We start from the raw sequence: 18,539 nt of genomic DNA on the forward strand, positions 1-18,539 counted from the left end.
GACGTATTGTGACCCGCGGCGGCTCCTCTAATACCATGCAAGTGCTAAGCACTGCCTACATCTTTGAATATATCGCTCAACTTTTCATTGTTATTCATACGTGTATCACTCACTTCGCGAAGTAGAACATGTAGCAGTATTATGAACAATACTCCGTTCATGCGCGCAAAGCGATTACGATCCAAACAGATTTTCAGTTTGCACAGGATTACAATGAGGTCATTATATACTACTTAAACCGTGGTCGAATGTTCCTGTAACGGCGTTTTGTGTAAAATTTTTTACACACTTTTAGATTGGTCCACGAAACGAAGGGCTCTAGAAACAAAAACGCCAGTTTCGGTTATATAACAATGTTGGCGAGTTCATTTTTAACAATTTTACAGTTAACATATTTAATGAATCGCCAACATTTTACGAACATACAAACTGTCGCGTTTATTTCTACACCACTCAAATGCATTCAAAATAATAAAAAACACATCAGCGGTTATTTATTTGGCTAAAGCATTGTTCGCTTGGACCGTAAAGTCATAAACTGTGGCATTTATATTTCTTTATTGATATTAAATCATTTTGTTCAAAAACTTTTTTGAGAAATAGTATAAATAAGCAAAGACATATTTAATTTAGCTTCTGAAAAGTCGGTAAGAGAACACGGCAGCCTTTGGTGATTGAAGTAATCATGAAAAGACGCTTTACGACCTTATGTGGCTAGGACACGTGTCCGGATGCCACCAAAGAGTATGACACTTCTTACCCTTATGGCACTGCTGCAAGGGTTCCGTCGCCATGGCCGGCCTTCCCTCACCCTGCAGCGGTGCCACAAAAGCGACCTACGTGCAGCAGGTCTGACATAGCGGGAGGCGCAATAGTTGGCGACGGACTGAGGAAAGTGGCGCGAACTTGTGCTTGCCCTATGCCCCAATGCTGGGTCGTGACAGGGTGAAAGAAGAATATCTTCTCTTTATAGAAGGTAAAACCATTGCTCACAACAAAAAAATGCTATTCTGAAGACCACAGGCCGCCACTGATTATGACATTAAAAATTCACAATTGTTAATTACATCTACAGAGGGTCATATAGTGATTTTAACTGAATGTTAAATTTATTCAATAAAAAAATCTATCAATGATCTTGTTTAGGCAAGGGTTGGATATACTTCAGAGAAGGAATGTTAACTGTGTTAGAAATATTACGACGATATTATTTAGTTTATAAAAAATAAACTAATATCTTGATGTAACCGTTTATGAAATCATGCGTCACGGGTTCAAATTACGTGATTGAAAATTTCACAAGTTTTTTTACAGCGCCTATTACTTGTGTATGGATTGAGAGCATAAACATTTATCTTAAGAATATACCTAATATGTAAATAAGATGCACATCCGATTGTAATGTTATTGAAAGAGATTGCACGATCATTAAAACCTGCATATCAGGATCTAAATGAAAATGAACAGGTGATAAACAGAATAATATAATCGGTGGATACTAAGTAATAAATACTATCCGAAAGGTAAAACTAGATAGATATCTTTATGAAAATGTAACAAATAGAATCAAAAAAATTGTAATTAATAATAAATAATTTCATCTGGTATTGCGTTTACTTGGGCTGGTCATAATCATTATGATTTTCGTTAGGTCAAACTTCCCATTGTCCCAATCTATGTGTGATATTTATTTTACATTTTTTCCATGTCAGCTTTTTTAAAATAACTATTACCAGATCATTTATTGATATAACCCAGATATAATCCTAATTATATAACAATCACTTAAGTATGATAATAGTTGTGTATAATATTATAAGCTTGACTAGAATTGGTTACGCGATTAATCGGTTGAGCGCCCGTGGTTGATATAAAAAAGAAACCAAAAAAGTTATTTATAAAACATCGAATATATGAGGAATGTTTCGACTCGCATCGTTTGACGGTTTTGGGTCATATTTTGTGGCCTGTAAATTTCGCTTCCGTAGATAAATCGGACCCCATTTCGTAATGAATGGTATTTACAGAAAAGAAAAACTATCTCGATTTATCCGTAGATATATCAATAGATACCTACGATTTTCCCTACTTACAACGAAATAACAAAAAAAAGAAAGCTGTTTAAGATTTACAGCCCATTTTCTAATATTAAGAGTGCTCGAAGTGGAAGAAAAAAATTTACTTAGGAGGTTAGAAAGTATAATGGACAGTAATTTCTGGGAGTATTTTGCGTCTCTCCCTATTTAGTGATTGATAAGTTGTAACAATTTAAATACCATTAATTTTATCAGTCCAGAAAATTTTCAATACAATTATTTAACTACATTTTTTATGTTTAATAAACAGGACTAATTTATTACAAACGTGTAGAATAATGATGAATGTAAAATATATTATGAGTATTATGTCGTGCTAATCAAAACAATAGGCGAACACTAGAGTGTATGCATTTTCGGTTTTCGAGAATTCGTTTCACCGGTAAATAAAGTTAAATTATTTTAAAATCATGTAAAATTATAGCGTTGTATAGATATTTAATATTTTCTATGTCTTTCAACATTACGAATGCAGAGAAAACCTCTTACTTAAATCGTTGCAATAAAGGTATTTGGGGTTATTTCATAATTATTCAAACATAAATGTTACTTTGTGTTTATTTTTTTAGTTTATCCAAGTCAATTGAAAGTGGCTAATAATTTGAGTTTAAAGTAGGAGGAGATAACTAGTAAAAATTTTATGTGCAGTTTGTTGATTATTACCTCATAGAGCGAGAAAACTCGCTAAAGGCATATAACCGATTAAAGAGCTATTAATTCATTAATCACATAATAATTAAATTTGAAACCTGAGTTGAATTACCTAGAAAATTACACAAGTGCATCAACGCACCAATAATAAAATATATTTCCCTTCAATAACTTTTAAACCTCTATTATTGATGATGGTTGAGAAATATTTAAATATAATATTTTTATGGGGTCATATTTATAATTTTGATCATTTCATTCGTTTATATTATTGTGTTATTTCATTTTGTTTGTGATTACTCTAAAGCAGGGGTTCCCAACCTTTTTGTACTCTAGAGCACATTCTAAATATCAGTAGGGTGGCGGGCACCACCAATTTTTTATCTACAAACTCCTTCCATAACTTTTCATTTTCCCATAATTTATTTTCTTATATTCATAATTTATTAATAAATAATAAACATCAAAAGTGGCATGACTTGTCTGAAAGTGTCGTTCAATATTATGTTTTTTCGGCACTTCAATACTACTACCACACAACAAACAGACGCATTTATTTTTCACATTAAAGAAACAATATGATTCCTCCCAGTCAGTGTTAAAATTATAGGTTCGTTGTCTTTTACTCGGCCACTCATAGAAGGAATATCAAACCTCTTATTTGTGTTTCGTCAGACGAAGATGTCTTCTAGCTAACTGCCGCAACCCGAACGGGGCAGCAATCGCAATCACAATAACAACAACGCGGTTCCAGGCGGAGAATATTAGAAACTATTTGCACATCACTCATTGTACACGTCGAAAACCCGAACTGAGCCGATGATCGCCGAAGCAATTGAGACGGTACGAGCACGTGACTACTGTCACGTGCTTCGGCGTTCATCGGCTCAGTTCGTGGCGTTCGTTCACTTTGGGTTTTCTGCGTGTGTCAGGCTAGCGTAAAAATTCTGTCTCTGTCGAATAGTGGCGGGCACATACGAATCGTTCCGTGGGCGCCATGGTGCCCGCGGGCACGGGGTTGGGAACCCCTGTCCTAGAGTAAAGTTTTCTATGGGCCTCCTAAATTTTGTTTTTAGCCTATGCCCTGCCCTCTTGATTTGTTATATCACCTTAAGTGACCTTCAGTTGAGAAACATTGATCTAATTCACCCGTATTAAGCACTGTTATGGATAATTAATACACTGAATGAAATGAAATGTATTTTTCCTCAAAAAATGACCATAACGTTTTAGAACTTGAAATATTTTAATCTAGAGAGCTTAATTGTTATTGTTATTTGAAATATATTTCACGTACATTTTTTTCTTAGAAACTTTTGCCAAAAAAAGGGTACGCATATACCCTAAACTAAACTTATCTAGTACCCTCGAGTAGCATTACATTTGATCTTATATGCCTCTCCATTGTGATGATATTTTGTATGGTTTTATGTTTATAAGACCTTACGGGCCTATTCATCCATATGATACATAGCATATTTATTTAAAGCCACGTTTTAAAAGGTTCTATCTTAAGACAGTACTTCAGTGAAACGGCAAATAATTTTCAACTATAGGTGCGATGAAATTTTGGACTCGCTGGCAATCGGAGAGCAAACGTCAAGCTGTGACCACGTCAATTCATTTCGTGATGGCAACGGGGGTATTTATTCTTAAATCGTGTAAAGATGACTAAAAATGTGACCCATTTACTTGAAAAAGAATACATGTCAATGAATATATTATTATTATTAGTAATAGAACAATAAATATAACATGAAATGGACGCATGTTGACTTTTTATGACAAATTATATTTCGTTCAGCACGCGTCATTTGTACAATCCGCGCATCGCCTAGCCATGATTTTTTTAGACCATACCTCAACTGAAGTATTGCCTTAAGAGTCAGAACTAGTATAGAGCGATGCAATTAAAATTATTGTAGCGATTCCGTTGCGAATAGGTTTAGTATGGTTGAATTAGTGAATATAGGAAAAATTACCGGCAGAAAGTGTCTTATTTTTTTAATATATTAAAAATAGTGGCCATTGCGATGGTTATGGTTTGTTTGTTTGGGTCAAAATTGAGCTTTTTTTCTATTTTTTATCTAATCTTTTTTTTCGGTTAGGTACATGTTCAAACATGCGCGTAAACATCATTTTACTCCCTACTTCAATTATAGTTTGTCAATTTGTGTTAATCTAGTCAATTAATGTGTTAATCTTGCCCATTTATATATAATAAAATGCCTAATTCTTGTCAAATTTGGGATCACAGAGATTATCAATATAATTTTGTATCGTAAATATTTCACTTTAATAATGTCGACATAAATTATACTGATGGTTTTGTAAAAGCGTTTAAAAATTAATAAACGTTAAAAATCTTAACATCACTGCACATTTATGTACTGAAATATGACTATATTCTAAAAATTTAGAGCGAGAGGTTTAAAAGAATACTATTTTATGTCATAAAAGTACTTTATGCAGTCATCAAATGTTTAAATTAATTTAAAAGATAATAAGGTTACAAAATTATATAAATAGATTATCTACAACGTCTAAGGTATGTCCAGGATCACGCTTTGAAAATAGAACAAAAGCTCCATTTTGACCTACGCTGAGCATGTCCCCCCTTAATAATTAAATATTATTTTTGACTTTACGTGATTTACGTTACTTTACATAACAGTACTTTAAATAATTAAATTACGCTTTTGTATTCGTAAATGCATTCATAAAAAAAATAATACATTACCGCCTGATTTAAAAGTCAATCTTTTAATGGTGAAAATAAATTGAGGCAAAAGCTTTTACGTAAAAATGTTTAAGGGCGTGATATTAAAATCGTAAATAAAATCGTTTGGTGCGTAATCCGACAAAAACTTAACTGTATGTATTGGTGGAATAATTTATATCCGGTTCATATTGGATATTATACAATAGGGTTGCCAAAATTGAATCATAACAAAATTTTATATTGGAAATTACTACGTAGAATATAATATAATAATTCATTCCACAGATCGTAATCAATAAATCGAATATTGGGAGATTATTGATTTATAAAAATTAAATTTTGATATGTTATATTATAATATGACTAACCTATAAATTACGATACAATTTATTTAATTTAATAATACTTATATAATATTAATTTACTTCTACAACTTTTTTAATTCAGCTTAGTCTAGATACATCGATTATAATTTTTATTATCATTAATTATTTGCATGTAATTAAATGAAAGTAAAAAGGAAAATTCAAAAATAATATCATTTAAGAAATCTGTATTCTGATTTTCATATAAATATTAGATAATATAATAATATGTATCATTTATACATTATTGACGTATTTTTATATATAAGTATTATTATGTTTGTCATTGAATTAAATACTACATAATAGTTTAATCAATAATATATTTTCAATACGAGTTCAACAAAAAAATACATTAAAAAAGTCGTTTTAATTTTACAATCTAATAAAAAAATTATATCTCCCAATATTGAATTACATCATTTTTTACTTAACTTAACTAACAGTAAAGAAGTAATCCATAAATTATTATGTGTAACACAAGTTTCTGTATTTTTGTAGTAAAGTTATAACTTTATATTATACATTCTTTTGAACATTTCCCTTCACCATTCATTAAAAAGTTGATAATGGTCAATTTCAAAAGAATAGTTAAATTTTGTTGTTAGTTGGTTTTATGAAGTAATTTTTCCTACTCAAACCCCTCTTCAATAGTTTTTACCAGTAATCACAATATCATATGCAATTTTTATACGTAAGTAAGTAGGTAGGTTATTAGGTAGGTATGTATTGTAAGTAGGTAAGTATGTATGGTTTAACAGTTAAAATTTAAGTAAATTATTAGTATCAATACTTACATAATATTATTTATATTGGTCAAATAATTGTATAATATCGGGATCAATCGATGAATATTATTTACTTTAAATATAATTTTTATTTGGGTATGATTCAATTATATAATTAGAAAGAGCTCGATTTGATAGACAAAAACTACCTTAAAAATAACCTAATTTAACAACAAAATACACAAAATAACCTACATTGCAACCAACAATCATCGTATTTAAAGCAATTTGTGATTGCAATGAACTACGTATATAGTAGAAATAATATTTACACTTTTATTTTAACTATATGAAAAACTGAACAAGGGATTATATTGTGTAAATACCTACATTGTCATAAAACATAACTATCGTGTTTAACAATAATTAAGTATCTACATTGTAATTTTAATCGGTTATTTAGGCTATAAACATATCTATTAATGAAATATAATTATCCGAAAGCCAATTTGGTAAAAGCAAATTCTAATCAATCTACTAAGCAAAGTGCTCTTAATCCGTTGTCAGTCTGCTTGAAAATGTTGTATACAAACGATCATTATAATGTTGAATATTGATAATGAATTTGGGTGACCCTAGTTCAGAATGATACCAAAAATGTTTTGGATATTTAACAAAATATAAGCCGTCATTTATTTAATGTTTTTCGAGGTCCATGCTAACGACAGAAACCTTTTAATGTAATTGAGGGAAAAAATGTATCTAATGCTTTTTATTTCATTACAAAAAGGAAAAAAAAGGACTTCAATGGGATTAAATAATGCAAGAAGGTGTATCTACAAAAAGAGATGCCCGAAACGATATAGACGAAAAGACATTCATTTTTTTTTGTACTACAGGGAAAATGAAACTTGTCTTAATGTATACAAGGTTTTTACCGATAGTATGCAATTAATAATTAAAATACGAGTACCTACCAGATTTCAAATAAATTAACTGTTCAAGATTAATTAAATGTACACAAGGTAGTTATTTTTAATATATTAAAGTAATAATTGTTATACATAGTCTTGAGACTGGAGTACTTATGAAATAAGAGAAGGAATAAATAATTTAGTTGTTGAGGATTAAACTAAGACAAAACAATGTACAGGTGACTATGGTGAGCAAATCGATATCAATAATTTATTAATCTATTTTATTTTCTCCAATATTCTGTAAATTTAATAATGTCTTGTTCAAATCTTCGGTAATCTATTAAAATAAATCAATAGGTCTGTTATGTCCTTCCGATGAGTGCTTTAATGAAACAGGTGATTTGGGCTGGCAGGTATCCTGTATGGTTTGATGGTGTTAACCTTCCTTAAGTTTCTTACCAGAATTGGGACACTCTGTGAAACTCCTTGATGTAATTCTTCACAGTTGTACGTTTAAAGACCGTATGTCTTTGAAGATAATTTGTCAGGTGAGTTACCTTCTAAGATGCTGGAGTGGTTTGGGCGTTGATAATTGATTATGAACACAGGAAAGTAATATAGTTTTACGTAAAGTAAAACGTTACTATTTATTTTAGTCGTAATTGCAGTACATAATGTTTAACAGACAAAGCTTACGTACTGTACAATGGCTTGGAGACAAAAGACAACGGGAATAACATTTCTTGGTGTTTTATACAATTTATTTTAATGGGTTTTTTGACTTAAATTAATGTCCAATTTGATCTGCTGGTGTCCATAAGTGCATCTGCTTACAGCAACAAAAAATAACATTAATAAAGCTTAATGAGTTTTTTTTGGCCTGGATCAAAATCTAAGGGTGTGGACTCCATATTGAGCACGAGTTCGTAATAATACAAAATAACATTGATAACAGTTAATAGATTTCTTGGCTCGGGTCAAAGGCTAAAGAGGGTGCAGATATCCAAGAGCGCGCACGTGTACAAATCAACGTTGATAACAGATTGTTTTACCCCGAGTATGGAGATTAAATATTATGCTGCTCACATAAAATTCAGATATCGCGCACGTGTGCATTCAAAAGTGGTAGATTCGTTTAAAACGTTATCTCAAAGCTTAAACCCAATCATAGTTTTCTCTAACCGTCGCGTAATAGACTTTTTGCACAATTGGATAATAATTCGGAAAATATTTTTGGTAGTGATGATGTTCGTGATAAAATGCTGATGGAGGTTGCTCATATGAGTTGCGGAGAGAGTTTAATTTACGGTGCTAGATTATAGAGTATAATGTAATACGCGGTGCGTGATGCCTTGTCTAATGTGTTCTGTTACGGTAGCACAACTACGATTACTGATTTATATCCCTTCAAAATGTGACTCGCTATTTATTGAAATAAATATTCAATATGCTATTATCGATATAGATCACAATTGGGTAATATGCTGACCGTGTCATGATTGCAACTTCGTGGAATTTTGCTGACCAGGTCTGGAATTGTCGATCCTCATCAAAGTATGTCACACCTGCAGAATGTGCTGACCGTAGATGAGGTGACTTGCTGATTATCGGGTTGTTACAATCACGCTGACAAGGCCTCGGATTGTTGATCGTCACATGTCCAAAACAAGACGAGAACATTGAATTTTCACGTTGAATGGGAAATTAAGTATTTATTTATGATGCTAAAAGGCAAGAGTTGTTGTTTAATAATGTATCTTGTTCTCAGTGTTCTTGGCCAAATATAACACGTTAGTTCAAGTTAAAAAAATGACGATGGTACAGTGTGGTGGATCTCTGTCTATTTTGGTACTGAATAGTAGTTCATAAACTAGGTTTTGATGATAATGATGTGTTTTTTGTAGTTAATATCCTGGGAAAACTAAATGCACAAACAATTTCATTAAATAAAAATATCTACATTAATAATGTTATTTAAAAAAAATAATTGATATTATTAATTTTATTATTGAATTGTTGGAATTCTTGAAAACGCTTTGCGCAAGAAGCTTTTGAATTCCTATCTACCAAGTACCAAAGTATTATCAACATACATCTTTGATTTCAAAACAACATACTTTGAATATCAAAAGAAACCACTACGCACACAATGCTTGCTTTCATTGTTACATTCTAACTCTGAAATATATTTGATAAATTCTTAGAGGTAACACCTAAATAAAACACGAATTGATTTTATATGCCTCCAAGCATAATATCTCATTATCGCATATTATAATTTTGCATACTACATACGCAATACTGACATACATTAATTAATAATTATTGTATTATTTACAATATTTTAAATTCTAATGGATTCCAACTCTGTAGTATTCCATTTAAGTCGTTTTTTGCGAACCGGGTTTCGCCTTCCGGCATCTTCAGGCGCCGTGTACACTCACCAAAGGTAAACATACACTGACAACAAACTCTCTTTACTCTAACTTATATAATAAATCAATACAATAAAGTAGGTAGTTGAAGTGTCAGTAAAAAAACTAGTTAGTAAAAACCCTATCTTATTAATAACAATATACTGATAGCATTTTATAATAAATCGTCAAAACGTAATAATAGATCATTATTCTTTATGAACAATAAAAATACTACATTCAAGATGTGTAAGTAGACAATTCCAAGAAAAATAATTAATGGAGTTAACTAATGAAAATAATGTTATAAAAAAGTAGGTACCATGTAATTATTAAAAACTGATATCTCATTAGTTAACCCCATTAATTATTTTTCTTAGAATTGAAGATTAACACCTCTTGAATGTAGTATTTTAAGAATAAAGAATAATGATCTATTATTAGGTTTTGTCGATTTATTATAATAAGCTATGGAGTGTATTGTTATTAATAAGATAGGGTTTTTACCACAGAACAGATAATAAATAGAATTCCGATTGGCTATATTCAATACGCCGCACGTTGAAGCAGGGTTTTTGAATGTGTGAGTGTTTTACGAAAATGAAGCACTCTTTATGCACGTGCAACAGTGTGTGTAATACACAAACATTAAATGAGCGTAAATGCATAAATAAACCGAGGGCAGTTTTCAGTATTAGACGTACAACGTATTCTTGACACGTGTGTAAGTTTAACCCGGATTCTTCCTTACTCGAGACGGTTACCTGCTATCGCCTTACCCGTTGGGTATTTCAGTTCCCATTATTTCTGAGTTCCCTGGTTTTCACTAATTAGATTTTTTACTAACAGGTTAGGTACATAAAATATTTCAAAAATATATATCAGCAACTTATATGTTTCATAGAATGCGTTATTTGAACTTCCCAAAATTGAATTATATGCACAATTTTGTGAAAATACGACATACTTTTAATAAATGATATTTTAAAACTGCATGACGGATGTCGTAACTACGTCACATGCGGTTAAAGAGAAAAAACTAATTGGTACCTACCTAAAATGTAAGAGGATCTTACAATACCAATCCATTCTTTGAGTCTATTAAAAACAAAAACCTAAAAATGTTCGATCCGATAACCAGCAAGTCTATATTATAAGATATCATGCGGCTTAAAAATCTGTAATTACAACTTGTAAAAAGTCCTAATTTTTATAATTCACTAGCTCTTAGATACAGATATTATAAAATAATATAAACAAGGTTTTTATTAGGAAACGGATCAATAAGTCTTTTTTAATTTAAATTACAGTTCACCTGAAAATTTATAATTCGTACAAGAAAACTTTAATGTGTAATATTAGGTACTTAATATTGGTTAGTACTACATCGAAAATTTGTAATATGGCAGTGTCATGGTTTTTGTAAACTCTATTTTGTCAATTTTGTCAAACGGCTTGTCTACGCTGGCCGTAGTTGATTGTATCTTTTTTTCTATTCTCTCTACTGTCCTTTTTTTATTGGTGGATGGGGCTCGTGACCTCTGTTTGCTGTAGATCCGTCAGTCATCCTTGTGACATTATCAAGGAGTGTTAAAATAATTTAATTGAAAAAATATATTTGTTACCTACCTACTTTATGTATCATAAACCACCGTATAAATTTTATATTGTAAAAAGAACTTAAAATTATTGATTCGGGTGTCATTATATTTAAAACAAAAACGATTCTACTTCATTTTTCATGACGTTTTTATGAATTTTTTTCTTTTAATTTAATATCAGTTCATATTATAGTTAACATTTCTCCCAAATAGACTCTATTATATAATTCTAATCTATCGTTTTACGCATTTATCACCCAAAACTATTATAATCTACCACTTGTACGAAGATCATACTATAATATGAATTTGAACTTTATTCATTCAAAACTAATAAATCGTACCCAATGGCGTAGGCAACTCAACCCAAGAATATATTATTATAAAGTATTAGGGAGCTGAATTCTCAGTCCGATGTATATTATAGTTTGGTATAATGAAATTATTTATTACACAACCCTATTACTCACAAAGCAATGTATAGATTAAAAAATCAAAACAGAAACATGAAATCGTTTTATTATACTCAATACAATACTAATTAATATTACAAACTAACAATAAACTAAATCACTCCATGCTAAATTTACATGTTCCGCTTAGGTTGTAATTGATTGTTTTAAGTCGGTATTAGACTATCAAATATCTTCAATGAAGAATGTTTTATAAAATCTTATAGAGTTCAATAGGCTATACTTTTTAAAATATGTTTTACATAAAGTAATATCCCGACATTATATTTTATCATAGATCAGTCTATGGATAAAATAGTGTGTTGACAAAAATGTATAAAAAATCAACAATTGTAAATACTTGATGAAAATGAGATTAGTAGCATTAAAACCATACTATTTTACGCCCATGATAGCAGAACGGCTACCACGTCGGCTAAGAATATCGTAGAGTCCCACTTACGAATTCTGGGTCTGTAAAATGCATATGTTATTTTTCAATGTGTGTTTGAAACGGAGCACGTGGTTAACATTTCTTTCTCGTAAAAAAACAAAAATCTCTTAATACAACCTACTACTTAAGATTGGACATAGTAAACAAAAAGTATTTTTGAAAAACTCAAGCGAATGAAATCATTAATGCAATAATAAAATATCGTTACCCGGATTTCATTATAAAATATTTGTTGTCCATTTTTTAAACATAACTTTTATAAAATATTTATGCAGTAAAATCGGCCACCCAGTATTTTATATACAAGAATGCTTCTATAATAAATATTAATTATGATACGAGTATATAGCATATTTGTCAAAGTTCTTATATAGTCTAATACCGATCATAGTCATATCAGGCCAGACAGTGTTGGTATAATCTATTATATACAAACTGCTGAATTTATAAAACTTCTAAGTACCTACATACTATTATTTAATAATTATTTTTCAAGTGATGTTAAATGTCGAATAACGTAGAAACCAAAAGGCTTTCAACCAACAATTAGTGACTAAAAAAGTAGATAATAAAATCGATTATAATAATTTATAGTCTTACCATCTCTCTCTTCCAGGTTCCCCACTGTCGTAGTGAAGACCGAAAAATCTTTGGCCGCAATTGACTCCCTGAAATGCTTTGTGATATTCCTGAAGAACTCCTTTGACAGCTCAATAGCCGCTTCTCTTGCAAGTTCCTTTGGATCTTTTGTTGGAGTAACTTCTTTCGCTCTTGATGATGGCAGCTCCACTTCGATGGTGACGCTGCCATCTGTTGTCAGTGTGCCTGAAAAAATAAACGTAATTTATTTTACTATATTGTCATAGTCAACATAATCATACTAATAGGATACTGTAGACCAGGGATTCTTAAGGTGATACATCAGTGAAACGGCAAATAATTTTTAACTATAGGCGCGACGAAATTTTGTACTCGCTCGCATTCTGAGAGAAAAAGTCGAGCTGGAAACACGTCACTTTGTTTTGTGATGGCGACGGGCGTATTAATTCTTAAATCGTGTAAAGATGACTAAAAACGTTACCTATTTACTTCAAAAAGAAAACATATCAATGAATATATTATTATGGTTACTAACAAAACAATAAACAGAACATAAAATGGACGTATGTTGAATTTATATGACAAATTATATTTCGTTTGGCATGCGTCATTGCACCCGCGACCCGCAATCCACGCATCGCCTAGCCACGATCTTTTTAGACCGTGCCTCAACTGAGGTACAACCTTAATCTATGAATAGCGAATCAAAATTGCGTAGCGGACAATTCCTGAATAAAAACGAACCATAAGCGCGAGTGAGAAAACATTCGGCACGATTGTATTTTCCACAATATCTGTTAAAGGAAGAATTTCTACAGCGGAATTAAATATTTTTTGTACACGTCGTCGGTAAACATCGGTTTGAATGAATGGAGTCATATTGCTGAAATTGATTGTTTTTTGTGTTTAATATAAAGTAAGTAGTTTTTATTTAATTTTGTAGAAAATGTGTCTAACTATGTAGTGTTTAAATTTGGTAGTCGTACTGAGAAGCAACATGATGGTATAATAGTTTCATAGTTAAGTTAATAATAATAAAATTGAGGTTCATTATACGCAAGAAACACGACTTCATATAGCTGAATATTACACAATCTTGTTATATGAATACTCTGAGGTTCCAGACCATTTTTGATATCATATTTTTTTAACGACTCGGATTCTGTATTGAAAAATATGATGGTGCGGAAAAATCGATCGTTTCTGATTATTTGGGTATTTTTTTAATGAAAACTGAAAAAACCTTTGAATATGGGTGATTTTTTTTGTTCGTGAACTATAGCAATTACCCTAATCTGTACTAGGGCTCAAAAAGGTTAGGAAACTTTCGTCTAGACTTAATACTATTGTAGTTCGCAATCTATTTTGGTTACTGGGAATCCTTATATAATACTTCAATGTTCGGGGAACCGCTACCTGGCTGACATAATAATGTTTGACAAGGTTAAAAAATAAATAATATTTTTAATATCTTGAAATTTTAGCTTATCGGTTACAAAAACGCAATAATATAAGTAATGTATTGTTATGACTATATTTTTTTAATTCTTAAATAATAACTGCCGCAAAATAAAAAATATCTTAACCATCTAAACATTTAAATGATTCATAATTTTATTAGTAACTAGGTTTTGTATACATTTGAATAATTTAAAATTATTTAACGCATCACAAAAATGTGAAAACCTTTTTCATTTTGTCAAATTGTTTGCAAATTCTCGTCTAACTCCAGAGTTTCATAGAACGCAGAATGGGACCAACCTGTCTAGATTATAGTATATATACCTATATTATTATGTATATACAACAAGACATTTTATAAATCATATTATTATTATGATTACTATCAATATCTTTCATAGATAACTGAGCAGAAAAATTTTGATGGAATATTTCGTTCGTAGGTATTAATAATTAAACTATTACAATATTTTTACCATTTGCTAAAAACAGCTGATTGTAATAATTTGAAGTTGGTATAACCAATAACTAAGACTGCATTCAGAATTCGCAATGATGTACCTAAGCCTGATTATTATAGTTGGTTGATTATTATATTATATATGTTATATCTAGCAAAAAAGCCTTAAATAATCTCTCGGCAATCTCTTCAGATAATATCTAACGGTAACCAACCTCTGCTAACCAAATGCCAAAATCCTTAATGAATTGGCCGTGAAGAAATTCTACATTCTGATCTTACTACTAGCTGTTATTGCCTGTACTTCATAATATATAGTACCTACGGCAAAATATTTATATTAAATGATTATTATTTCAAAGTGTATAAAATAGAAAAAAATATTATTTAATACGGAAAGAATAAATATTCAAAAAAAAATATTTACCGTACACAGGTTACTAAAATATTATATAGGAGATCCAATAGCTAGGACATCAATCGTAAATCGAGATTTCGCACTGCGGCTCGGCCATAGTGGTTTTTTTTTTACATTATGTACACATAATAAAGAATAATAAATTGTCTAACCTAATTTTGCGAGAAGCAGGACACGCAAAATATGGTAACATTTTAACCCTTAAATGCATTATTTTTCTAATCCATCTCCTTTTTATTAAAAATTAACAATGGTACCTGTATATTAAAACTATAACTATCTTGTCAGCATGTTTTGTCCACTGCAGAGAACTGTAAGACTTTCAATAAATTTACGTTCAAACAACAAAATATAAAGGACAGTGTATTGCAGAAACTATGCAATTAAGGGTTACCTTAAGACAATAAAGATAACTATACTAAATAATATTATCGGGAAAAAACTGTAATAGGTATAATAATATATTCATATCACGATTTGAATCGAGTGACGGAATAAATTTTATTCGATGTTCTTTATTTTAATCTATTTCGAATGAGTGAAAGTATAGCAAACAATATTTCTCATTATAAATGTATACTTTAGTAAGTATATAGGAGGGAATATATTACATAATGTACATTAAATAACTCCAGTGTTTTCATAGTCCATCGTTTAATGTTATGAAAAGCTAATTTCTAGACAAATATCATTATCCAAGTGTATACAAGAGATATTAAAACACCGAAATATCTGCTGTATTGATTGGATTATGTTGAAGTTTAGTAGAAGCATGGTAATGACGAATAATTAACTATCAAAGAAATTTGAGGGGTAAAGGAAAGCTTATTATTCAGCAGTAAATTAATGTTTAGAGTATGATGCGACTTATCTACTTGTTTGATTTTAGTACAAAATAAAAAAAAGAGTGTTATTGACCATGACAACCATGCGTATCGCACACTCTGACGGCATCAGGAACACATGTCCCAGTGACACGAACAAAAACGCCGACCTTCAGTTAGTGTTTGTGGCAGAGTATAGTTTAACGACATAACTATACAAATCTAGCCTTGTAGTCAATTCTACTTCTCAATAGCCATGCGACAACCTCACGACACGGTTCAGACAGGATATATAAGTCCCATGGTTCTAAACTATGGAAGAATCAAGAATGAAATGGTCAAAAAGACCATGAACAGGTAACCACTAGCGTAATCGTTTAGTATTAGGAAGTAAAATGTATGTTGTTAACCTTTTCTTTGTAAATGTAATAAAATTTTACGTAAAAAATTTTCGCCTCCGAAAATCAAGAGTGCTCCAGTGTAATTGGAACGCTGTGACCACAGACCTCGAAATGTCACGTCGTTTAATATTAGCGCGATGTATTTTTTAATATAAATTTCCGGGAAATCTCCATTAAACTTAGAAAATAAGTTATGGAAGAGATTGTTTACGTAAAATTTAGCAAGCACATGCTTCAATAACTTTTATAGCAATAATGGAAGTGTATGAAAATTGGAAAAGAAAATTGAATATTTATGAATTTATATATTGTATAATTGTGAATAAAGAATTTTTATACTAATTTTATCAATACAAGGTAGAGGCTAACTACCGTTATAAAAATACTGTAAACGCGTAACTATATTTATAGACGCGTAATTATAATTATAAATTTTGTTAATGCCATAACTTGCTGGCTATAATGAATATTGTAAAAGTAACAATTGGGAAAACTTAAGATTCTGGTATAGATGGGTTTCTACCCATAAACAATAATAAATCTTAATCACATCCTGAGTAATAAAAGAATCAAATATTACAACTAAAATTACGAATTATCGCTCAACCTTGAACTTTAAAGAAAATCTATTTCAGTCAAAAGTACCGACCAGCTGGTTCACGTCGCGAGACAAAAATAGATTCAAGGTTACGTTCAGATTACTATGTAAAAGTCACTATACAAGATTAAATAAGTTAGTAACTGTTCGTGTATAACATCTTGTTAGGATTAAGCATTTATATATTTAAGTTGAAATGTTAAGTATAATATTATAGTATTTTCTCGTAATAATATTCGCCCCAAAAGGTAGATATCGAATGAGAAAATTTCTGCGGCTTCAAACAGTTTTATTAAAACTTAGTAAAATCCTATTGGCCTAAAAAGGCCAAGAGTGGTGGAAAGGACTAGTACGTGGGTGTCAACCTTTCATTTTGACATTTTAAATTTAAAGACTGCCATTCCCTTATTTAGTACCCGAATACTTATTCCGATACCTCGTTGGAAAGCTAGAAACTTTCCCCTTCGTTTAAACACGAAAAATCATATAAAATCAACTATTTTGCTTACGTCATCCCAACTGCGCATTTAAGGGACATGTTCTAGAGGGTGCTTAAAACACCCCTATTAAGTCTTAATTTTGCGAAAATAAAGTAGAGTAAATTTAACCCGACTAAATTAGAAGATATCTCTATTAGAAAGTTGCCAGGAACGGGAGATATACGTAAATTCATCCCGTGGGAGAAAGATATACATCTGCTATCCCTTACGGACTGTTTCCTGTTAAACCTCTATCCGAAGGGTATAAAAGGCGACCACTTTTCCCGTAAAATTATTAGTTTCTACACTCTTCACCAGCGATCTTCAACAAAGCAGCAGTCCTACCGCGGATATGAGACATGGTTCTCAGTGGTTTTCGTGAATTTTACATACAGTAAGTCCCCATCGACGGGCAAAAAGTAACGCGAATAACTCGTATCTGCCGGTAGTGACGAGCTCGCGGAGTAATCACTTTTTCATTACGCATCGTACGAGGTGACGTAATCGGGATAAATTACGTGATCGGATTTGTTTTATAAAAACAAATTAATAAATTCAGATTATAATAATAAATTTTACAAATCATTTCGGAATTTTAAAATAAACTTTTGAAACTTTATTAAGTAAACATAATTATAAAAACAAATTTTAGTAAATAAATTTGTAAACATTAACAAACCTTTTGTAAACAAGTTTGTAAACACAAATAAATATTTGTAAACATACTGTGAACATAAATAAACGTTATAAACAACAATAAAATAAATTTTATTCTTTTATAAACCCGATACTATGTGACCGAAGAATAAATTATAATTTTTCTTACAAAAAAAAAAATATTTTGTGAAATAAAAATATTCAAAGAATATCTGCGTATACATTCTCTGAATTAGGTGTG

General features: G+C 30.7%; 1 protein-coding gene across 1 annotated transcript in view; it reads right to left on the minus strand.

Moving 5' to 3' along the window:
* The window catches only part of dpr18 (defective proboscis extension response 18), a 195,750-nt gene that overhangs the window by 67,416 nt on the left and 109,795 nt on the right, over positions 1–18,539 (minus strand). The window contains exon 3 of the mRNA XM_085946189.1: positions 13,001–13,225. Within this exon, the coding sequence (XP_085802315.1) occupies positions 13,001–13,225 (225 nt within the window). The remainder of the gene's footprint in view (positions 1–13,000; positions 13,226–18,539) is intronic.

Source organism: Rhyacophila brunnea, unplaced genomic scaffold (genome assembly GCF_057557595.1).
Source record: "Rhyacophila brunnea isolate RB1 unplaced genomic scaffold, BYU_Rbru_1.0 scaffold_19, whole genome shotgun sequence".
In the NCBI taxonomy this organism is placed as follows: Eukaryota; Metazoa; Arthropoda; class Insecta; order Trichoptera; family Rhyacophilidae; genus Rhyacophila; species Rhyacophila brunnea.